Source organism: Cryptomeria japonica, chromosome 1 (assembly GCF_030272615.1).
Source record: "Cryptomeria japonica chromosome 1, Sugi_1.0, whole genome shotgun sequence".
NCBI lineage: Eukaryota > Viridiplantae > Streptophyta > Pinopsida > Cupressales > Cupressaceae > Cryptomeria > Cryptomeria japonica.
This window is the reverse complement of record NC_081405.1, coordinates 675,270,171-675,296,297: the sequence shown is the minus strand read 5'-3', so window position 1 is coordinate 675,296,297 and position 26,127 is coordinate 675,270,171. Positions and strand designations below refer to the sequence as shown.

The following is a 26,127-nucleotide window of genomic DNA, read 5'->3' as shown; positions in this document are numbered from 1 at the left end:
AATATTTTTAATATATATCCATTTTGTGGATATCTTACGGTCCTTGTAGTCCACATGACGTGAAATCCTTTGTTAGAGATACTGTTACAATATATTTCATATTAATGTTCTCTTTTGCTAACATAAATTGTGAGCATGGTACATTTATTCACATATTTCTTATGTAATAATTTATTTATTTTAATCTCCATACACTTGTATCCTTGAATCTACGACACATATAAGTTACATAAATCTATTTTATCTATTTATCTCCCTCTTCCTCTCCCCCTCTATCTTCCTCTCTACTTTCATCTACTCCAACTTACCACACATTCCCAGGAACTTAAGCTTTGTGTCTCTTGTTCTATAAACAACAGATCATCTGCAATTATTAATAGAAAAAGCAAACTAAATAGGTAGGAAGGGGAGGATTTGAAAACCACAAAATCTTCCCTTCCAGTCGAACTGAACATGGTAAGGATTTTGAAATTATTCCCATCAATTAACGGATATGATGAACCCGACTGAAATTTTCTAAGTCGACTGATAGAAAAATTCTCAATTCTGTCGTTTGACGCAAAATTCTACATTTCTTTTTCTCACTTTCCCGCCTTCTTGTACTGAAACGTTTCCAGTTCTCAAGTCCTTTCAAAGTTGCCATTAAACCTTCGAAGGTTTTCATTTTTCATTCTTTACTTATTATTCCATTCATATGTTCATTAAAACCCTCAAATTCTGCGAATCGCCAAGCAAACTGAGTTTACTTGAATTCTTGAGTACCCAATTGATATTTCACAATGTCGCTCAAACCCAATATTCGTACGGAGCTCAGGAGAAAATATTACAAGATGGGTGTTGATGCAGAGGACGCTCGGCGAAAGAGAGAAGACAATCTTATCGAAATCAGGAAGAATAAGAAGGATGATAATCTCCTCAAGAAGAGAAGACAAGGAATGCAGGGTGCTCAACAAGGGCAATTTACCGTTGGTAGCAAGGTGTGCTGAATTCTTAGCCCTGTGCCTATTTTTGGATTGTAAATTGTCTTCAATCTGAAATCCTAAATGACTTGAATCTTCCGGGGTCCTTGTTGTTGAGTACACTTTTTCCTTTCAAATTTTGTGTCGCTAGATTTTGATAATTAGACATAGGTGGGTTTATTACCATAAAGACGCGTACAAAAGCTTTTTGATAATCATAGATACGTATACATTCACAAATACTATATATGGATACACATGCAAAATACCCAGTTCTCTATATCGAAGTCATGTATTGATTGATTCAGATACTTCAAGCTCACACAGCCTTGACTGATGAATACAAATTTTGTTTCTCCAAATTGTACGCGAAATAGATTTGATAATTAGATATGTGTCTGCTTGTAACGGAAAAGTTGTGCATAGGGCTTTTTCATAACTATATATAAGTATGCATCCATAAATACTATATATGGATGCATGTATGTGTAGATATCATACTAGCAGTCCTCACACTAGTAGATGGATTTTGGATTCGTTTGCAGATTTGGCAAAAGAAAACTGGCAATTGAAAAAATATATGAAGATTCATTTTCATTTTATTTTTTAAAATTTCTTTTCCCCTCTGTTTGTTTTATTGTTTCCTTTTTTCCTTGGCAGGCTAGGCTTACCGTGGGAGTATATTCAGCTGACCTGGCAGAGCTTTGCTTGGTTCATGATTCAACAAGTACTTTCTAGGTCTCATGTCCATGGTCTATATATGCACACACATATGGGAGCAGCTATCCAGCTATTATGATGCACCATGGCATTGATGGCATGGATACGACATAACTCAAATTCACTGCTTCTCATCAATTTAACTCAAATATAGACTCTAATTCAGCATTAGTTCACTATGCCATCGCCCTCGATGCATCAAACGACAGTTTTTCGTGAAAAAAATTGAAAGACATGAGATAACTCACAACATTTTACTCTTTTTTTCTTTTGGTATTTTTGTTTTAATCAACATTCTATATCTATTTTTTTTGTGCCAATGTATTTTGATTTATTTCAACGAACTTTTTATTGTTTGTAAACTATTGCAAGTGGAAGTTTTAAATCTTTGATTGTTGCAAAGAAAGTCAATTGGAAAAATAAGTGGGACGTTTTCAATGCCACAATGGGGATCATCACAATAGGTCATAATGATTTTTTGCTGTTTCTTTGCATGTGAACTGTTTTATTAGACATGATTGAATCCACATGCTAATATTGTTCTCAATGAAATAATTGTTTTTTGTGTGCATGCACTTCAGGAATCTTGATGTGAATAGATTGTTAAGAATGGTGTTGCCACAACTTGAGAATTTGATGAATTAAGAGGATTGCAAAATAGGGTTCTTGATGTGAATAGATTGTCAAGAATGGTGTCCCCACAACTTGAGAATTTGACGAATTAAGAGGATTGAAAAAAGAGAAATTGCAATGGAGGTTTTTTCAAGTCTTCTAGATGACATTGATAGAGAATGCTTGTTGAGGGTGCCATTGAGCCCACACTACAACTTGGCTCTCGTTTGTAAGTTGGAAAAACATTTTATGTAGGTAGTTTTACTTTGCATGGAGTTGATCTCTCCTAAACAAATAATTAATTGTTGTAAACTAATAGTCAAATGAAGTTGAAAAAAAAATACATGAGGTGGGTTGAATAGATTAGTTTGAACAATAGATCCAATACTTCAAGTTGATATTATGTACATATGTCGAGTAATACTTCTTGACATCACTTCTGTTCTCACTAAAAAAATGTATTGGTTTTTCTTCATGGATTTATGAAATGCATCAATTATGGTTCATTAGTATTAGTAAGTAAATTGAATATTACCAAATTATAATAATTGTGGGATAAATAATCCTCAAAAAAGTCGAGTCTACCTTTATTAAAATAAAAAATTCCAAATAACATATTAACAATATATACACTTCATAATTTTTTTTAAAGATTTTAAATATTTAGAAAAATGAATAACTTGAAAACTAAAAGTTTAAATGTGTGAATTAAATCAAATGAACACAGAGTTTTATTAAATTCAACACAAGAAATATATGTTACAAACATACTCATGCAAAGTAAATTAGGAGAGATAAGCTCCATCCAAAGTAAAATTACTTACATACAATGTTTTTCCAACTTTAAAAAATAAGAGCCAACTTTAATCTTGATCAAAGAGTGGTCTGCATACAACATTTTCCAACTGTTACAAACAAGAGTTAGCTTGTAGTGTGAGCTTGATGGCGCCCTCAACAAATGCTCTTTGCCAATGTCATTTGGAAGACCTGGACAAATCTCCATTGCCATTTCTCTTTCTGCAATCCTCTTAATTTATCAAATTCCCATGCTGTGGTGGCAACATTCTTGATAATCTATTCGCATCAAGACTCTTGTAGCGCATACACACAAAACACAATTATTTCATCAAAATCAATATTAACATGCAGTGAAATTCAATGATGTATAATAAACCAGTTTGCATGCAAAGAAACAACAAAAAAGTAATAATGACTTGCTGTGATGATCCTAGTTGTGGCATTGAAAATGTCTCTTGCCTTTTTTTCCAATTGATTTTCTTTGCCATGACCAAAGATTTGAAGCTTTCACTCATAGCAGTTTATAGACAATAAAAAGTTCGTTGAAATAAATCAGAATTTATTGGCGCCAAAAAAATGTTCGTTGAAATAAATCAGAATACATTGGCGCCAAAAAAAGAGATATAGAATGTTGAAAACAAAATCAACAAAAAAAATGAGTAAAACGCTGCGAGTCATCTTATGTCTTCCAACTTTTTCCATGAAAAACTGCATTTTGATGGGTTGGCGCTGATGGTACATTGAATAGATGTTGAATTGGCATTTGTGTCTGAGTTAAATCAATTAGGAATAGTGGACTTGAGTTATGGTGTATCCTTGCCATCGATGCCATGATGCATTGTGATGGTTGGATAGTCGCTCCCTGTAATGCCCTTGTCAGTTCTGATACAAAATTCTAATTTTCTTGGCTTAGACCTTTTGTCAAACACTTGGCTAATAGGTTCTCAGTCTGCTGCTATTAGTTTCAGTTTGATAAATAAGGGACATTAAACACTAATTTTTCATGAAAGAACATTCATCAACAACCTGAAATAAAAGTATGTTAATCCTGGAATGCTTAGACAGCAAACTAGATGTATTGCAAGACAAATGGAGCTCTCAAACATGGACATCTACTAGCTGTCATTATATCAAATAGTTGTCATACAACCTCAGAAACTAATCATAAAGATGTGGCCGTAAACTCCTCAACCTTAATTCATAAGACAGCATTAATTCTGAGGACAAATGATACTTATTAATTATGCACACCAAACTGGAAAGTACAATGAGCCCTATTTGCAAGAACCTGGTGTAAATCGCTATGTTTGGTGATGAAGAATCAAGCAGTATGCAAGACCAAAGACCTTTCTATGTGCCCAATCAAACCACTCTGAGATTCGCCCCTTGCTGCTGCATGTGTGAAGTCTGATCTCTGATAATGATCAGTAATGAGTCTTTAGCCCTGCTCCAAAGAGATCGCCTTCTCCTAAAATGGGTAGTGCCACCTTGTGTGGATGAGAACTGAAGCCCAAAGAGGAAATATGACAAAAATCGAAGGACAGCAGATGACTGGTTCGATCCCAATCCAAATTGGTAGTGTCTTGATCTCTCAACAATATCACCAATAATCACCTCCAAATGAAGCGCCTTGGACTCCTCTTAATTTCGCTGTCCTCAAACATGTGAATCGATGCACTAATGTTGATAATGAACCAAATCGTGGGGAGGATGTAAACTGCTTCAGATTGATTATTGGCTGCAACCTCAGTCGATCCTCCTTCAAACACATCAAATAGAATTGCCCCTTCCTCTAGATGATATCTTGTCTTCAAAACACACGAAAGGATGCACTCACCATGACCAATGGGCAAAATCGGGGTGGGCTGAAAGTCTGATGCAAATATCTCAAACTGATATGAAACTCCAATCAGCTCAATGTGAAGAACTGAATGTTCCTCACTCACTAAGCAACACTTCAGAGGATCTTTCACCTCCTCAGTTATGCGGATCGAAGGGAGGTATCATTCCCTAGGATCAAATCTGCGGACAGCCCTTGGTTCCACAACTCAATTCAAGAAAATCACAAACAACTGATGCCCATCCATGAATTACCCTCTTCTATTTATTCTTTTCATAACCCATCATAAGACTCCTTCTAGAAGAGGGTAGGTACACTTTATTATTTCTTAAGTGACTTTTAATTATTTTTATTTTATACTTAAGTCACTTTATTATTTTATTACATATGCACTTTATAATAATATTAAAGTGCACACGTCTCATGATACGTGTTATCTCTTTATTTTGCCATAAAACCAAGTAGAAATAGAATGTGAAGCCACCAATTTCCGCCAAGTCGACCCCCGAAACAACTCCTTAGCCTATGAGGGTCAAATTATTGGCCAAACACTTCTGCGGACTGATCCTCATGAAAATGGGGACATTACACTCCCCACACGTAAATGTAGGCCGATTGGAAAGGCACATGGTCATGAAGTCAAATTTGGTGTCTAACTTTGCTTGTGACCTTGAAAACAACCTTTGTCTACATAGACAATGAGAAGAAATAATAGAACATACTTTGCAGTTAGGCTGTGGACTAGCTATATTAGCACACTGTTCCAGGGAAAGGCCACTCTTCCCAAATTCTTGCTTCTTACTTAGAATGCTGCTTTATATTTTTGATAGCATTTTTAACGTGTTTTGGTTTATTTATTTTAGGATGGAGTTTGTTAAGAATTTTTGTATTGATGAGAAATCAGTTGAGGATGGGTTCCAATTGGTGTGTTTTATTCTTTAATCAGCAAGTTGGAATGTTGAAGGCAGTAAATTTTATAAGGTGCACTGCTTGCTAATCTTTCTGGTTCAAAATAGTGTTAAAAGCATTACAAGTAACAGATCTTTAGATTGCCAATGGTATTTAATGTTTTCAAGAACACAAATTAGTTAATTTTAATGAGCCTTAACTTATTCCAGCTAGACCAAAAGATACAATAGGAACAGAGTTTAAAATTTGAAATGAGGTATATCTATTTGCACCATTATGCCTGGAAATGAACTGATCAATTGGCAGGATAATGGATTTATAGAAAGAGAAAGTTCTGTCAAAAAGGAAGAATAAAATTTGCATTCCATCATCACCATAGACCTCCATCTCACTCTTACCACAACACAAATGCAAGTGATGCAACAAAAATAACTGTACGAGTGAAACCAAGAACCAAAATTGACAATGCAAGAAAGTGTTATGTAGAGATTTTTCAATACAATGTTTTATACTGAATATTGAAGTAGATATGCATATGAGGTTGGTAGGTGTAATGTCCCCTTATGTTATCGCTTATGAAGAAGGGAATAAGTAACTTGCAAATCAATTGCAAGAGACTTCTTCTTACAGAAACCTTAAATTCTTATGAAATATTGATAATGCTGATAACAAATGCTTAATAGAATGATAATGTATCAATTATGAAGTATATGATAATATAAGTAATATGTATAATCTAAAAATAATAATATGTGGATTGGATGGTAGATCACTGATGTATCTGATATGACTAATGTAATTGTGTAAGTTTGGATGTTCCAATCTGCAGAAGTATAGAAAGATCTCTGCTCTTCCTGATGTGTCAATGTGAGATATATGCTATGAGCCTCCTTGATGATAGCAATAATGTTATAAAGTGCTGTGTCTGATATGGCAATAACAATATGCTGATAATTTTCTCCTATCATCTATAGTGATGAAGGATAATTGCTGTTTCTGATTATGACTTAGGAAATATGCAATGTGTGTGGTGCTATTTCTGATTTATCTCTTGAAGTATGCAACCTGCTTGATGCCAAAGGCAAATGCTCGATTGAGCAGATCCAAATATTGATACAAATAAAAAATAAAGACAAAAACCGGTGATGTTATGGAATGACTATTGTTGTTTCTTTAATATGCTCCAAGGGATATGAATACGAATGGTTGCAACTCTCCATTATCCTTAACAAATTGTGCCTCCTCTTTGCCAACTAATTTCATTGTAATAAATCATACTTTTGGAAGACTTGGTAAATTGCTGACTTGTCTTAATTAAATTACACCCTTTGTCATTCTTAATCACTACCTTGACAATGCATCTCCTCATAATGTAATCGCTGCTTATCTTCTTTGATTGCTAACTCATTCATTATTAATGGTAATCTCCAATATCACTGACTTTAAACGAAGTCTCCACTCTTGTATTTGATGTCACCAAAACAAGTCTCTATCCTTATGAACTTTGATTGCACCCTTTTTTATCTTCATTGTAATTGATGCTTTTGATTGATTAATTAATTAATCGTTGTCTACCATAACAAAACAATTACCTTCTAATGCCGCTTGGCTTGCTCCATGTAACTTGTGTCTCTTTTAATCAATGGTATTGTTTTCTCTAATTGCTGCTCTGGGCACTGTCTTTGACTTGTCATTAGTTATTACTAGTATAATTGCTTGTCCATACTTTTGCTTAGTTTCATGATCACCAGTCACCATTGTTCATAATGCTTTATTCACAATGCTTCCTACTTCAACGAGCTTACTTGATAATCTTCGGTTTGCAAATTTTTTTGAAGTCTAACATACTATTATTAACGTCTTTATTGAATCTGCTCTCCTCAGTCAAGAAGAATTTTGGCTCTTGTGGGAATCGACCTTTGTGTCTTTGTAAACGATTAGTGGCTTGTGGCCTTTAACGATTGGGTTATTACAGTCTTAATTGATATGCAAAGCTACCTACTAAGTACAAATTGTTATTTCCTAACTACTAACTAGTTGAAAGTGTTTCAAGGCTGCCAATCTTGATCATGTAAGTCTTTTATTGCTTCTTATTATAAGGTTAAAGATGGGGACATCACTGGAGGCAAGCATGCTATTTTGGTACTACGACTCATAGAAGCAATAGTTGTGGAAAGATTGCAGATTGCTATAGTTCCTCAAATTTTCATGTAAAGAACCACATTTTTTGAAAAATTCATAGTCAATTTTTTTGACAAGTCTTTTCATTGGTAATTCTGATTAAATCAATTGAAACATTTCTAAATTGTGGGTTATTTGATTGGATTTATTTTCATTGATTTTTACCAACCCATATTTTGTTTTGGGCATTAGGTTTTATACCTGAGTTATTGGGTTCGTGTAAATGGCTTGCTATATCTGGCCTAGGTTCGTCTGGGTCTAAGTCCACATTTGTGTACGCATAGGTGCGCCATGAGTTCATTGTGGGTCCATGAACGCGGACCCACAGTGAACCCGAGGCCCTTGGGGTGCACTCGAGCCACACTTGGGCAAACTCGGGCTCGAACCCAGACGAACGTGGGCCAACAAACCACTAGTCACTTATAAAGTGACATTTTTAAATAAAAATCACTTAAATTTTTTTTTTTTCCTCTAAAACCCTAATCTAAACTATCAATTGGCATTTGGCATTGATCAATGATGAAGTATCATACTATCAAATGTATTAAGTTTTATAATTTTGTATATTTATTTAAATTTTTGTATATAATGTATATGTGTGTGTATGTATAAACCTAAACCCACGAACCCATTGGCAAAAAAAATAAATTGCCTGTACCCACGAATTAGGTTCATGTACCCAAACCCACACCCGAACCTAGATTGGTAACTTTTTTTTTGATTGGTTAATATTAATTTTGTATTAATAAAGAACAAAATTACATCCATCAACATAGTCCAGATTCTAATATCCATGCATCAAAATCCAGAGAAAGATAAATCCCTGCGACTTATCACACAGTTGTGATATCAATCCTCCCCTAAACATTCTACAAAAACCAACCAGTTTATACAGAGTTTACGATTTCGATGCAAAACAACAGAAAACAACTATGAAATCAAAAAACATCAGTCAACTAGCTACCGTGAGTTCCTTGCCTCTCCCATCGTCATTCTGGTCTCCATCCTGTGGTTCCTCGGGGTCGTCTAGGTTGTCATTATCCTCCGGAGGGAAGCCTATCCACAGAGTGCACTTTGTCGGTCTCTTTCTTGAACCCCTTGGCTGACCTCGCTTCCGTTCTCCAGTTCGCGCTTGATATCTTGTCTTTCCCATGCCTTCAAATATTCGGTTATCCCATGCATACCCACTTGCACTGACGCACAACGCACCTCCTTATTGCAACTTGCACTTTAAAGCAGGTAAGGGCGCAGTGGGGGGCGAAATTCGCTCACATGGAGCCAAACACTGTTTGGGCAGATGAAACCCAACCCATTGCGTTACATTTGCATGAAGCTCTCAAAACTTCCGCGCCATTCCTCCCTCACATAGCTTGTTACAATCCACTGCACCTTCTCCTTGCTCACCAATTCAAAACACCACACTGTAAACATTGAAGCTATGTCGGCGTTCGTGTGGTACTTGTATTGAGCTCGCAAGTATTCATCTCCCAATACCATCTTTACTCGGGTGAGAAACTCCCTCTCTTCAAGCTTGAATACATTCAAAAGTCTTTCATTAGAGATTTGGCCCCAAAAGGCCACCATCGAATTGGATGCCTGCAATGGAAAATTGGGCTCCATGATTAGGGGGTCTCGAAAGGCGCCAATTGCACTCTGAGTTGATCACTCCTCGATACCCAGTCTCACCAAGCGCTCCCTCCACCTCGGTTCACTTTGAGCATTTAGCTTGTAGAGTAAGCTAGGACAAGACTCAAGTAGATGGTTCGTCTCATATGTCATAAATGAATCTTGTCTTGCAAAGGTGGCAACATGTGTGAGAAATAACCCCGCCATAAATTCACCCGCACACAGTACAGTGCGTTAGGAAATTGCCGCCACCTTTGCCAAACAAACGCAGCCATCCTCTGCAATCACACCCGCCCAAGATATAGGGAAAGATTCTTTGAAATATACGACCCTTGGGTTGTGACGCTGTGCTCCATTTGATAAGCATTTAAGACTCAAATTGCTTCTTTTAACCATATAGCACCACACACAAGTAACGGGCAAAAACAACACCGTGTTCTAGTTTTGAATTTGAAATTCTACCATTCAATTCATATAATAGCCGTTGTTTAGGTAGGTATCAAATTTGACTTCGCCTACTTGTAATTTGAAAGCCTGGTTGGCACATAAATCATCTTCCTTGTTTCCTTCTCTTAGGACATGGGAAATCTTGAAACTTTGGAAACTAGCTAAGAGCTCCTTTATTACATGAATTTCCCTATCTATCTTCCAATTTTGTGCTTCACCCCTAAAAATGCATGGATTATGATTTGAGAGTCCCCTTCTAAGTGGATTTTTGTCACACCAATCCTTCCCGCCAATTGGACCGCCACCAGAGCGGCTTTTTCTTCGGCTTCATTATTTGTTCCTATGGGTAGACGCTGTTTGCCTTTAGCAATGACTTTACCATTGTAGTCCTTAGCCACACAACCCGCACTAGAGGGGCCTGGATTACCACGTGCTGCACCATCGAAGTTAATTTTGATCCAACCAGGTTCCAGAGGGCGCCAAGTAGATATTTTTCTTGAGAACAACTAGGATTAACCCTAATAGACCCTTTAACAGGTCACCCAGACTGGCAACTTATGTTTATACATGTTATAGTCATTTTTGAAGGAATTTCACTGTTTATTTTACATTTGGAAGGCATTTTTATGTTGGAAGTGGTTAGGGTAATTTATCTCCATAAGGCATTTCATTATGACTTCAACTATGGCGACATTGCATTTTTTAACATTCACATTTTGCAGAGTGGCATGCTTCAAAGGGTTAAAGATTATCTGAAGCAAAAGGTAAACACTTGAATTGTTTGTTTATTGCATAGTCCTGATCTGCTGGTCAAGGATGCAAATAACTTGAAGACTTGACTTGAAAATCTAAATGGCTTTCACAATGAGATGAGCTACCTCCTACTCCACAATCATTAGTCTGGACTGTTTTTTTTATTCTTTGTAAATACTCTACTCACGACGGTTTCAAATAATTTTTTATCAATGGAATTATTTCTTACATATCAACTCTAGACCACTAACTTGTAAGTCTTTTGAGATATTTTGACCCACAACTTGCTATTAAATGAATCAGTTGGATTCTTTCTATATGGATGCTTTTTCTTTGGTTCTTTTGTCAAAAGCACAACAAGTTCAATCCTGATTTATGAACCCAAAGATAATGCATATTTAAGAAAAACTCCACATATTCAAAAAAAATTCTAGTTTTGTTTAGAAACCCACATTTGTGTTGATGGAATAAAACAACCTGAAATATATAGTTTGAGTTATTAAACAAAAATCCTTATTGTTATTAACTTCAATCTAAACAAATATTTTCCAACTCAACTAAAATGGACCTTGAAAAGAGAAATTTAACTTCTCTATATCAATTGGGATCAAAAATCACATTGTTGTCATGTTATTGAAAGCCTATACTCTATTGTAGAGCATGAAATTCCATAACCAATAAAAGATGTGGTGCCTACCTTGCATTGTAGACTGAGGAAAATGTCATGTCCCTTCCCTCTTGAAGTTGGCTTCCCAACACTATTCTAAACAAGGGTGTTTTTAACACCACTTAAATATATACCAATTAATAAATATTTAAATAAAAAATATAAATGGGGATTAGACTTGTAACCCTTGATTAGAAGAAGGCTCATTTTACACCAAAAAAACCATGGTTGCACTAGATAAACTCCTTATTGGGGTTACCCAATTTCTGGACCCACCTTTGTACATGAATGGTATGATGACTTCTAGGGATTGATGTGGGACACCTCCAATCATGTGATCCAACTTCTTGTGCCAAAAGCACTTGTGTGACAATCCTCAAAATTTAGGAATTGTAACCATGAACTCTAGTAGAGAGAATCCAAATGGAATTATTATTCGCTTAGAGATATTGATCAAGATATGAATCATCACAAATTGTCTTTGTGGATTTTCCTTAGCTCGATGGAATTACACAATTTCGTCCATTTGTTCCGACATCCTTTGAATCAGCCCAAAACTCCTAAAAATCAAAGGGAGATTATACAATTGTAACTAGATTGAAACTTTGGTAATGATTCTTGAAGAAGGATCAAAGAAATGGGACCAAGATGTTGTGAAAATACCAACTTTTCCATTAAATGAAGGGCCCTTACAACACACAAATCTGCAACCTTAAGCAATCTTAAATTCAATAGAAAGAAACCGTGCTCCAAAAAAAGCAAGGCAGGCGTAGTGATCTCCCTCCAAGTGGTTTTCACTTAGAGGATCAACTTCACAAACAAGGACATTTTGCCAAACACTTGAAGATCAAATATCTATTGCCAAGGTCATCTACAATTTGATTAATCATCAAAGCTTTTGTTAGGAATATGAAAATCTGATGGATCATCGGTCAGGCTAACATTCATGTCACCCAAGGTAAGGGTTGGAGAAATATTCTCTCTGTGGAGGGTTCAGACTAGTGTGAGTACCATCTGTATCCTCATCTAGAGCGATGGACCTAAGTGAGTCCTTATCTAGGGAAGACATAGCTGCCTTTGTGATGGGATTAGCAACATTTGTGGCCACAATTAGTTTTTGGCAAAAATTACTATAGGAGTGGGAAGTTTTTGTTGTGCTCTTACACTCTTTAAGTAGTATAGGAGTTACTAGAGAACTGTCCATCTTGGTAGCAACTCTAGCACTCAATGGAGGAAGAGCTTTGGCCATTCCATTCAAAAGCCCTTTGTGGAAAGTTTTTCTTGAGTTACTGCTTGCATCTCTCACCTTTGCTCCTTTTTTCCTTATTTTCCTAGTAAAAGATTTAATGGATCATGTTGCATGCCATCTTCTTTTCCGACCACTCTTCACCCATCGTGTCTTCTTCCACCACTTATGTAGTAGATGCCTTTAGAAAAAACTATATGCAATCATCTTCTCAATATTTAATATTTATCACTGTTGTTGAAGGCAAATTTTGCTTTGCCAACCCTACTACCTAGCCATCCATTTTGCCCATGCTCACTTTTAGGTCATCTGCTCTTTTGCTTGCAATTTTTTTAATTCAGTTATTATTTGCTACCTTCCATGGGGACCTGTCCCCTATCCCTTTACCCCTGTCCCCATCCCCAAAACGTTTTGGGGACTTGGGGACAGCTAGGAAACGTCCCTTCCCCATCCCCTATTGTCCCCAAAATTTGGAAACGTCCCCGATACGCTTGGGAAATAAGTAGGTGACATAGGGGCCAAATTTAGATGCCATTATAAAAAAACCTTTTTTTTAAAAAGGTATGGGGCGGGCCCACAAGGACCCCCCCAGCCCCTCTGAAGTAAACCTAAACCTAATCTTTCATTCAAATCAACCAAAAAGAAATAAAACTCATTCATTCTATAGCATTGGTAAACAAAAAAGTGCAGCAAGAGAGGAGCAGCAGGTGGTGAAGTATTGAACAGCAGTTGAAACAGTAGTCTAGGCATAAAATCTTCTTCACTAGAGGTAAGTTATTCATCTTTCATTTGTTTTTGGCATTTATTTTACATTTTTTTGAAGTTTTTTTCAAGTTTTTCAACACAAAGGTAGGGCATTGTGAGTTTATTTATTTATTTTATTTGAACTTGCAGCTCTCTTCGAAATTATCATAAAAAAGTCATGAGCAGTAGTAGTAGTGATTGTGAGGATGTTGAAGTCCAAATGCAAGAAAGAAGTAGACCTAGTAGTATGGCAGCTATTTGGGGGGTCTTCAGGTTCTAACCCAGCAAGTTCAAATCCATTTGATTGTCCTTGAATCCTCAAAACCTATGCAAAAGGCCCATTCAACCCCAAAAAACCTCTATTACAATTTGCAACAAGAGTTGATAAAGAAAAGAAAAAAATTTCAGGGGGTAGTATTGTATGGCAGTGCCATTTGTGCCACAAACAATATAGAAGCAGCTACACTAGAGTTTATTGCCATCTTTTGTGGATGGGGGTCAAGGGGTGAAAGGTTGCAAAAAAACAACTCAAGTTGAGAAAATTGAGGCAACTAGATTTCATATGGAGGGGTAGGCATTTGGTAAAGGGATTCCATTGGAGAGTCTGCAGCCTAGTGTGTTAATGCCTACAAGACCCGTGGATGTTGCTTCTCAAGGGGGAGAGAGTTCTACTACTTCTACTAGGGGAAAGAAGAGAAGTGCTATGTTGCACATTTGTTTAACATACAAGCAAAAGATGTGGCTGAAGCCTCTATTGCTAATTTTTTTTTTATGTTCATGCCATACCCTTTCATGTCTCACATTCGCCATATTTCAAGCAAATGTTAAAAAATGTTCAAGCTGCTGGTCCCTCATTTGTTTAACTTGGAGAAACTAAGCTACACATCGCCATTCTTGATAGAGAGACTCCAAGGTGAGTGTTTCGATGGAGGATTGGAGACAAACATGGATAAGGGATGGATGCTCCATAATCATGGATGGGTGGACCAATACCAAACATTGGCCACTCATCGATCTTATTGTCACTAGTTCAGCAGGCTCTTATTTTCTTAAAGATGTAGATTGTACGGGGAAAAGGAAGGATGCAGCCTTTCAATTTCAGATTTTGAGAGATGCCATAAAGGAGTTTGGAGCCTCCAATGTTGTGCAAATATATTGACGAATTTAGCTTGTTTGTGTAAGTTAGTTGGATTGATGGAGGGTGCTTATAAGCACATTTATCGGACCCCATGTGTGTATGCATTGAACAATACCTTGAAGGACATTGGGAAGATAAATTGGGTGAGGGCAATGGTGTCAGAAGCTAGAGATTGCAGATGTTCATTTAAAACCATCACACTTGTTTTGTTTAGGACATTTTCGAGGAAGGAATTCCTGAAGCCCGTGGAGACTAGATATGCGAGCTACTTCATTTTATTAGAGAGGATGCTTGAGGTCCAAGAGGCTCTACAATCAGTGGTGGTGAATACAGAGTGGGGTAGTGTTGACGTGTATTTTGTACACCATCATACACAGAATAAAATACCTAAAGGCATCTTATCCTCTCTTGAATAAAGTCGCTAACTGCTGAAGATTCGCATGAAGGATCAGTTAGGATGACTCCAATGTTCTGGTTAGTAGGGTCTCTACGTGTGGATAAGCACCAGTGGTATGATGTGATTTGCTGTGTCCTCAAGGGGTCTTACACTCCGAAGTCCTTGTCTTTGCTAAACTAAAGAAGCTTTTCAAAAAAATAACAAAAGGATAGGGTTTTGCAAGAAGTCTAATCTAATCTAACCCTAAGAATGACTTATGTGGACAAGACTTGGCAAGATTCTACCAACTTCAATTTTGCCATAAGATAACAACTTAATTGAAATTGATGCGATCTTCTAAGGTAACAAATGATTTTCAACGCATCAAAGATCAAAGACACTACCACGAAGGTACATATCCAAGATACAATAATGATTGAAGGTTAGGTGATTCAAATATTCTCCAGTTGACCACGCAAGGCGTTCCTACAATCAGCAAGAAGCTAGTGGTATGGAAAGCGAATCCTACCAAAGATCAAGTCTCACACTATATCCTTCGAACTAACACACTACTTTGATTGAGCATGATTCAAGTAAATTGAACAACCATGAAGATAACTTAAGAAAGTTGCAACAAAACACCATAACTTCAATATTTCATTGATTTCAAAGTCATCATGTACAACAATTGTTTGACTTTCTTTCCTCAAACTCAATCTTGCTACAAAAGTAAAATTGCTTCTAACTCTAATCTCTCTAATACATCAAACTCTCTCTCCAATCTCTAATTTCTGATTGATTCTAATTACAAATGAAATGAAAATGAGGGTATAAATAGCATCCTCAATTACAATGAATGGTCCAGATTGAAAGCAGATCAACGGTCAAGATCATGACACCTAAACCCTAATTAGGGTTTGTTACAAATGGCCTCCTTTTTACTGAACAATATTAAATGCATAGCCAAATATTTAATTTGGCACAAAAACCTAGGAGACATAAACCAATGACAATTAAGGTGCCATGTCATCTATAACAACCTCTCATCTAGAATCTTATTCCCTTTCCAATGTTCTTTTTTAGCATATGCAATGAATCTTGATACGATTCCTTCGATTTCAGCAATTGGAATCTCGGGAAGATTCTTCATACTTTCTTCCAAGTGGATGACCTGATCGAATGCATTTAGAAGAGCTGTGTCCCATGTAAGTTCAAGTTCCTTTGTTCTTTCAATCAGGAGCATGGTGGCAAACATCTGATCATATTGCTCGTCTGTGATATTAGTGTCCTTGCAAAAGATGACCTTGATTCTATCCTCTAATTCCTGCATATCCACATCTGTCTCGACCTCGATCCTCCTGCCAAGAATGGTACGAAGTACCTCAAATACTCTGTCCTGGATCGGATTGATCACCTCCTCAACTTGGCTACATCTAGTACTGATGTCCTCAAAGAAAACACTCTTCATATGGAGTAAGGTTGACCATTGAAGCAAACTGTGAGGTCCTCCATCCATGATCTTTTCTTGCGCTAAGACCTTCCTTGATGTGTGTCTAATTACTTTCAAGACAGGAATGATAACATCTTTGGTATGAGCAAATGCAGCTACTGTTATCATCAAATTGTGGATTATCTCAAGAACCTGGATAGCTTGATGAATAGTCTTCATCATCCTTGTTACAAATTCTACGGCAACTGTATGAGATTTATCCATCCAAGTACTCGTACGCTGGACCATATTCCTGAATCTTTTTGCCTCATTAATTGATTGAAGGGGGAGTGCCTGCACTGGTGATCTAACTGGATCCTGACATCCCAAAGGCTCATTGAGATGACTGAAATATGTCCTCCTGTTGTGACCATTTCACACATCGCCCCATTTGAAATGGGGACCCCCTCTTTTTGCTCGTTTTTCGCTCGCCTTTCGCTTCGTTTTTTTTAGGGTTTTGTTAGTTTGTCAATTGTCTGGATTAGGGTCAAGCCTTAGGGTTCCTTTTCGATCTTTTCAGGCCAGAATCCAGTCGGTTTTGAGAGCCTTTTAAGCTTCCTTTTGTAGGATGCAATTTTGAATGAAATGAATTCGCCAGAATGGTCTATTTTCAATTGGAATTTTGAATGCAAAGTCTTAATTTGTCTGAGTGTTGAGGATGAAGTTGGGAATTTTATCCAATTGAGTAATTTTGACCAAATTTTGAGTTTTTTGATATTTGATCTTGGGCATGGGGAATGATTTGTTTTTGCCTTGTGAAATGATTAAACATGTGAAATCATGATATTTTGGCCTGTAGGAGCAAAATCGCTCCTGTCCCTCAGTGAAGGACCAGAGCTCGTTTTCAAAGATCTTACTGTCTCTGCAGGATCAAGACAAATTTCGAAATGGAAGTGATAAAGAAAGGCGTGATCTTTCCGTTGAATATAAATTGAAGAATTTCACGAACACGGAAATGCCCCAGGAGTCAAAATCGCTCCTGTCCCTCAGTGAAGGACCGGAGCTCAAAATCAAATATTGCTTTGTCCTTGCAGGATTTTAACAACTTGACGATTTGAAGAGGTCCAAGGAAGTAAATTTTACCAGATGAATATAATTTGAAGGCACAAACATGAAGAAAAATGCACTAACATGCAAAATCGCTCCTGTCCCTCAGTCAGGGACCAGGGCGAAATCTATTGTAGCTCCCGTTCCTCTCCTAGGGACCAGAGCGAAATTTCTCATAAGGCATGTTTTAGGCAAAGATCAAGCAAGTTTTAAGTTTGAAGGCAAGAAAGGAGGTGAATTGAACCCGTTGAAGACAAATTGAAGATTATAAAACATCAACAAGGGACCCAAATGCCCAAGTTCGCTCCTGTCCCTCAGTCAGGGACCAGAGCGATTTTTACCTTAGATGAATTTCTTGCCAAGTTACAATGAATTCCAAGCCATGGATGAATGAAAAGGTACATTACGAATCCGTTGAAGATAGATTTTGACGTTGGCAAAGTGAGATGAAGCCTACAAGAGCAAGATCGCTCCTGTCCCTCAGTCAGGAACCAGGGCGATATAATGATTATGTTCCCTTTTCTTCAAGTTCAAACTACTCCAAGTCAAGGTGAAAGGTGGCAAGGGCGTTTCGAAGCGTCTCAATCAAACACAAAGTTACAAAGACCGCTAAAATGAAGGATTTGCACTAAAATACCTAAGTTCGCTCCTGTCCCTCAGGCAGGGACCAGAGCGAAATTTTCATAAAGGCCTAGATTTTGAGAGTTTAACAAGTATCAAATGGCCAAGAGGGATCAAAGGACTACATTTTACCCAATGAAGGCAATGGCAAGTTGAAGAAGGCAAGCATGGGCCCAGGACATTGAAGTTCGCTCCTGTCCCTCTCCAAGGGACCAGAGCGATATTTATCATATTGGCCAAATCCTTCCAGAATCACGTTAAGTCAAGAACATGCGAGGTGATAAAGGGTCTAAGGTATGTTTGAAAGATGATATACAAAGGTTTCAAACGTCAAAAGACTACCAATTTTCACAACATCTGGCGACACCACTGAGAAATGTTGAAAAAACATTTGGGAATCAATCTTTCTAGAAGAAAACTTAGAAAACCTCCCTCAACAAAACCAGGAGTTAAGAAACACTTACAAGAAGAGACCATCATATTGAGACAAAGTATCAAGTCCACAGTTACCCATGTGTGTGCAAATGCGTTAATTCCCCTCAACAAGACAATCATGATCGTCAGGTTCCCCTGTGATAAGCTACGTAGTTCGTCTAGACTCCAAAAGCATCCTGGATAGAGCCTTGTTGCCAGTCAGACGTCCATAGTCCCGACGAGGTTATCGCCGCAAGCTCACGAACATTGCTCCATTGCCAGCCAGGCGTCTATAGCCCCGATGGAGTTATTCGTAAATTCCCTTTAGCCATTTTGATATTTCCTTTTAGCTCATCTCTTTTCTTTTTTTTTTTTCTCTTTCTCATTTTCTCATTTTTTCTTTTTGATACTGTTTTTCAGTTCCGTCAATTCTTTGGCTTGTGAGTAGTGAAACTCACTAGGGTTTGAGGATTGCGGTGGCGCTGAAGTCAGACTTTAGATTTTTCACTGATCACAGCTTCGCCTGGAAACCATAATGACTCAGAGATTATAAGTGTGTAAAGATATAATAACTGGAGGACAAAAATACGTGAGTTCAATAAGCTAATCTTGCTTCAATGCAAATACGTCCTGACTCAAAGCTTTATTAAAAGAAACTCTCTTTGTAATTCCAAAAGACCTCATGATTTTCCAAATGCAACCAACAACCTAGCGGGAAGTCAGAGCGTTACATGACAAAATCACCCAATGTCAAATGGATACCCCTCAGGACAAAACAACTAACCTAAAACAAAACACCTAACCTAAGAAAACAAAACAAAAGGCAAACAAAAGCAAAAAGCAAAAACAAGCAAACGAAAAACAACAAAAGCAAACTAAACTAGCTATGTACAAGGGAAGGCCTTGGGCATCTTAGGACTGGAAATAATGTTTGAGATACCTCCCATTGACAGGCAACGGGATGTCTTCTCCAGTTAAAGTCTGCAACCTAAATGCATTTTCTCCCAATATCTCTGAAATTTGATAAGGGCCTTTCCAAAGCTTATCAAACTTATCATGTTCTCCTCTTTTTTCATGTGCTTTGTCCCAATACAGGACAAGATCTGAAATTCGGAATGCCTTAACTCTAGCTTGTCGATCGAACCATCTCTTTACCACTCCTTTGTGTTTCGCAAAGTTTTCTAATGCTTGATCTCTCTTTTCCTCCAGGTTCATTAATTGCGTTAACCGGGCTTGAACCGCATCAGTGTCTTCCATGTACTCCTGAATGAATCTCAAAGTCGGGATCCTGAGTTGCATGGGAAAGACTGGATCTTGGCCATAAACCAGAAAATAAGGTGAAATGCCTAATGCGTTTTTAGTTCTAATTCTGTCCGCCCATAGAGCGAATCTTAACTGGGTGTGCCATTCTCTTGGACTTCTTTCTAGCAATTTCTTGATAACACTGAGTAAATTCTTGTTGGTAGACTCAGCTAACCCATTACCCTGAGGATAATAATTTGATGAAAACTTGAGGGTTATTCCATACTCAAAAGCCCAATTCGAGAATCTTAATGATGTGAATGCCGATCCATTGTCGCAAACCAACGCATAAGGACATCCGAACCTTGTGATTATGTTTTCCTCCAGAAATTTGATTACAACTTCAGTAGAGCAAACTTTAAGTGCTTGTGCCTCTGACCATCTGGTACAATAATCTGTAGCTGTAATGATGTACTTGTGTTGTGCTGAGGATGCGGGGTTGATAACACCAATAAAATCCATTCCCCATTTGGCAAATGGTCTGGCTTCAATCACTGGATTCAGTGGCATGGCAGGATTCCTTTCTCTAAAAGCTGCGACCTGGCATGTGTGACAAGTCCTGATGTGATTAAATGTATCTTTGAAAAGCGTAGGCCAGTAATATCCTGCTCTTAGGATCTGATGAGCTGTAGTGAGGTTGGCTCCATGTCCGGTTCCAAACTTGGAATGGAAATGTTCAATTATCTGTTTTGCTTCATCTTTGCCAACACACCTCAAATATACTCCTTCATGATTTCTGCGATATAGAACAGATCCTTGAAGCATGTAGTGTTGACACTTCATTCTTAATGCTCTCTTCTGTGTGGGTGTCATGCGAGCAGGACATCTGTGATTAAGTAAGTATGTCATAATATCTTTGTACCATTCGTCATGTGTGACGTCCTCTAATTCATAAACTTGCTGGACTAATCCTGGTCCATCAATTGCCAATGTCTGCGCCAAAGCTTGTCCTCGAACAAGTTTCATGGGCTGAATTTCAATATCAAATTCTTGGATAATGGCGACCCACTTACCTCTTCTTTCTCCTAATTCATTTTGCATGAGAAGAGTCTTGACTGCTGCATCTGGTACTATTGCATAAATCTTGGCCCTCATGAGGTAATGTCTGAATTTCTTAACTGCTTTTACTAATGCGTATGCTTGTTTCTCAACATTGGGATATCTGAGTTCTGCATCTTTCAGCGGAGTACTCATGAATGCAATCGGATTTTCATCCCTTTTTTCACTTCTCTGGGTGAGAATGGCGGCACAAGTGTAGTCAGAAGCGAAGGAATATAAATAGAAGGGCTTGAGATAATCAGGACTGATTAATACTGGTGCTTCTGTGATTGCGGTCTTTATCTCCTCAAACGCCCTTTTGGCTTGTGGAGTCCATTCAATCTTTGCGTCCTTCTTCAACATTTCATTCAAAGGTCTGACAATCTCGACAAATCCGGTGATGAATTTTCGGACAAAGTTGATTTTGCCAAAAAATGACTTGAGTTCCTTCTTGCTAGCTGGCAAATTGATAGTGGATATAGCCTTCACTCTTTCAGGATCGATGGATATTCCTTTTTCTGAAATGACATGTCCTAAAAGCTTTCCTTCTGTTACTCCAAATATACATTTTTTTGGATTGAGGGAGACACTGTATCTTCTGCACCTTTGGAAGACTCTTCTTAAGTCATTCACATGATCTTCTCTTTGCCTGGAGAAAACTGTGATATCATCCATATATATAACAATACATTTACCAATTAAGTCTCTGAAAGCGATATCCATAGCTCTCTGGAATGTGGCTCCGGCATTTATAAGTCCAAAAGGCATTCTCTTGTAAGCAAACGTTCCCCATTTGGTGGTGAAAGCGGTCTTTAGTCGATCTTCAGGTTCGACTAGAACTTGGTTATATCCTGAATATCCATCTAGAAAGGACATCATCTGCGATCCATTAACAATCTGCAACACTTCATCTAATGATGGTAGCGGATAATTATCTTTCTCTGATGCTCTGTTGAGATTTCTGAAATCAACACACAATCTGATTTCTCCATTTTTCTTTCTAACAGGTACCAGGTTGGCGACCCACGTCGAGTGTCTTACTGGGAAGATGATCTTGGCTGAGAGCAATTTCTTCACTTCTTGGTATATCAGGGGTTCCAATAAAGGATTAACCGGTCTTTGTCTCTGCCTGAATGGCTTGCTTCCTGGCTTCAACGGGATTGTATGAGTGATAATTGCAGTGTCATAGGTTTTGAGATCTTCATAACTCCATGCAATGACATCTGGGAAGTCTCTCATGTTTTTTAGGATTCCATCTCTTTCAGTTGCTGTGCAGGACTTTCCAATGAAGACATTCTTAGCTTGTATATCATCACCTAGATTGATCGTGTCGCACATGTTTCCTTCCATGCTGTGATTTTTCTTTTCTTTCAACTTGTCAGGATCAAAAATTCTTTCTAATTTTACCATTCCTTTTGGAATAGTGTTTGTCTTTAAATTCAGGACACCTTCAGCATCGAATTCTGCTTCACCTACTTCATCTTCATCAATGATCTGTGTTAAGAAGACATCTGTGTTGGTTAAGAAGTCTAGGATGTGCTTGTCGTCTTCGAAGACTTGGAAATTGGTGATGTTGTCTGGGACTGAAGGAACTGATATTAACTCGACTGTGAACTTCTTCAATCCTTCCATTGCTAATGGTATCAAAGAACTAGCGGCCTGTGCAAGTGAATTGGCCACTTGATTCTGATGTCTATAAATCGAATTGATATTGAAAGCTTCAAAACTCTCAATGAGATCCCAGACTCGATTTCTATATCTGGTCAATCTTTTGTCATGGCAAACATATTGTTTCCTGATTTGCCTTATAGCTATTTCTGAATCTCCATATACTTGTAGTATTTTCGCCCCCTTTCTGATGGCTAATAATAGTCCATGAATCAAAGATTCATATTCAGCTACGTTGTTGGTGCAAGGGAACTGTAATCTGTGGGCGGCAAGGTAGGTTTCTCTTGTTGGACTAATCAATTCGTAACCAGCTCCAGATCCTTGTTTAGATTTAGATCCGTCGAACCTTAATGTCCATATTTGATTTTCTTGATTCTCTGTCTCTGGACTTTCCTGACTTTCAGATGATGTATCAGATAAAGTTTCATCTTCCGTAGAACTTTCATTCTCTGAATCTTGAATTTCTTCCATAACTAGTGTCTGCGGGGCTCTTTTGTATACTTGTTCTAATGCAGTCTGACATAAAGCACAAGATAATTCCGAATGGACGGCATTGTGAATTCTACACCAATTTGGAAGAAGCAAATCCCGGACGGACGCCAAGTTGCCAAGTTGCACACTTTGCTGTATGTTTCTATGTATGAACCTCCTGAAATTTTCAAACATTCCTTCATCTTCTTGGTCGGATCCCTGATCACTCTCAATAACAATCTCTGTCGATTCCATCACCTCTTGCTGGCTATCTTCATCTTGTATGTTTTCTATCATCAAAATTTCTTCCACCTTAGGCTTGTATGTCCCTAGGTCGGACTCTAAAAATAGGACTTCATTGTCTTCCCCATATTCAGTTATCATCAACCTCAACCTTGGAGTACTATCGATCTTGATTTGATTCGGGACTCCTCTCCATGGTAACCACGTGTGCGAAATCAGTCGATACATATCCATTCAATTTTCGTGACCAATCTCGACTTAGGAGCATCCCATATGAATCTGGAATATCCACTACTGAAATATCTATGAAGTTCTGGACTCTCGGGTCCGCGGCCAATTGCATGTGGATGTTATTCAACTCGCCCATGACTGGAACTTCTGTCTTGTCTAGCTGAGTGACCTTTCTCTTGGTAGGAGCGGGAGTTATACCTAATCTTTGACAGACAGCCAGGGGCATCACATTACTGGAAGCTCCTAAATCATAAAGGCAATTGTGTAGTAATTTTCCAAATATTCTAACTGATAGCAGGAACGGTGCCGGTTCATCTTTTCCTTGGGAAGGTACTGAGGTCTCCTCACTTGGTTCTTGATGTTTTACTTCATTAATCTTTGAATGATCGCCCTTTGCTAGATTCTCCTCTTTTGAGTGATAGGCTTTGTTTGTGGATTTTCCTTTCTTGACCACATCTTTCTTAATCGCTACTTCCTTTTCTGGAAGAATTTGGCTAGTGGCGAGGCCTTCTTTGATAGTAGGCTGAGTTTTCTTAGTCTCGCCTCTTTTGAGTAACACTTTTCCTTCCAATATGTCTTCCTTTTTGGCTGGGAAGGTTATGGTCTGGACCATGCATTCGTTCTGTTCGGATTGTCCTTGGTCAGCAGCTTCCTCTTGGGTCACGTTGATAGTAGCTTGAACTCTGTTGGTCGAGTCTTGAACATTTGACCTTACTGTACTAGACTCACTTAGGCTATTGATCACTGCTTCTTTGATTTCTGACACCTTGAGCAACTCATAGAGTGGTAGACTTACTTTAACTTTCTTAAGTTCATCCAACACCAACGCGGACAATCTTTTCATTTCATTGCCCATGGGAGGTACAATATTCCTTTGTCTGTATTCTTGTGTGTTCTGCGGGTACTCTGGAATGTTGCTGGCTTGGGGATCCGGCGGAGTAGAGAAATTGTTTGGAGGTATCGACGTAGTTAGAGGTTCTTGATTCCTCTGATTTCTGTGATAGACTCTTTGGTTCACACCTCCTGAAGATTGGTGAAATACTTCCTTTATCCCTTCAACTAGGACACTATTGTTCAATGGTGGAAAATAATACTCTGAATCTTCAATGGGTCCATTTGCAGATGCAGGTGGGAACTGGGATCCTGGTGGTACCATCGGTCCATTGGCTGATTCTGGTGGAAATCTCCCATTTTGTGCTTGACTAATTTCTTCTTGTGAATACTTGCAGGTTTCAACAATCATGACTTGACCGTACTGTGTGGTTGGAACCATTTCGTATCCTGTCGTGGGCGGATTTTCAGGTGGATCAGTGCTGCGCATCTCTTGTTGGAAAATGTCAGCCACGATCTTGAATTCAGGGCATTGTAACTCAGAATGTTGGTTCGTATTGTGAAGTCTGCACCAACTGGACAAGGCTGCCTCGGCTAGAAACACTTTGCTTGTAGAAGAATTTTCTTGATTCTGCGAGTTTGGCGGGTTATCTAGTGGCGTCACCACATTTCCGTTGTTGGGAGCCGTATTCCATGGTCTCCTTTGGAAGCCTTGGTTATTATTTCCTTGATAGTTGTTTCTAAAGCCTTGATTATTGTTTCCTTGGAAACTTTGGTTATTCGCATGTTGACCATGGTTGATCCTTTGCATGCTTTGGAGTTGATTATTCTGGTTCCTCAGGTGGGTCACCTCGGTTGATAACCTCTTGACTTGTTCAATCAATTCTTTCATTTCATCTTTTTCTTCTTGTGTCCTTGACGAACTTGTGGCATTTTGCAGGTACACAGGTTGTGCGGGTGGAGCTTGAGAAATTGGAGCTCCAGGGTGAAGGACCAACTGATTTGCCGGCTGTACGCTCGGATAAGTTGCTTGCGGAATTGGATTGATGACTGGAGTTTGGTTGGCCAATGCCGTACCAACTGCCTGCATCTGGTTTGGCGCTGCGACAGGTCCCATGTGTAGTAGTGGCCCAGTGATATTCTGTCCCATGTGCTTACTAACTTCAATAGCCTTTGCATACGCCGCATTTAGATCATTCGGGGTAGGATGCGTCCTTACAAACATAGCAGTGAGATGATCTAAAGCTCCATAGTAAATTTCTCTTGGATCTGCAATGAGATAAGGAGGACGTAGCATTGTGTATGCGCGGTGAAACCTGTTGTTGAAAGAAGTGATGGGTTCATGTTCTCTCCTTCGGACCTCAACAAATTGTCTATACAACTCAGCTGGTGTAGTTGGGATACCGAATTTGGCAATGAATGCATCTTTCATCGCGTCCCAAGCCTGATGGACCCTGTAGGCAAGTGAATGAACCAAAAGTATGCCTCTTCTCCCAATGAGTAGGGAAAAAGCCTACATGCCACATCTCCATATTCAATTTGTCTGTTACGAAGAAGGTCCTCAAACATCTTGATATGATCTTCTGCCGTGCGATGGAAATCACTGACATTGAACTTGGAACAAAAATGCTCTGGATTCTTCGGCATATCATGATAAACTGCAAATTCCAACGGTGATGGATTGTTGACTAGCCAGGTCGCACCATTAAGTATATGAGGAGGAGGAGGAGGCGGCGGAGCACGTTGAGCCATCGTA

The 26,127-nt window shown here is 38.4% G+C and overlaps 1 protein-coding gene across 2 annotated transcripts in view; it reads left to right on the top strand.

Moving 5' to 3' along the window:
• The first annotated feature begins 291 nt into the window (after positions 1-291).
• LOC131026752 (importin subunit alpha) overlaps positions 292-26,127 on the top strand; it is a 127,989-nt gene continuing 102,153 nt past the window's right edge. The window contains exons 1-2 of one of the 2 annotated variants that reach the window (XM_057956691.2): positions 292-977; positions 1,620-1,686. In XM_057956691.2, coding sequence (XP_057812674.2) covers positions 841-977; positions 1,620-1,686 — 204 coding nt within the window. In that variant the 5' untranslated portion in view covers positions 292-840. The remainder of the gene's footprint in view (positions 978-1,619; positions 1,687-26,127) is intronic. The other variant, XM_057956692.2, reaches the window with a different exon arrangement.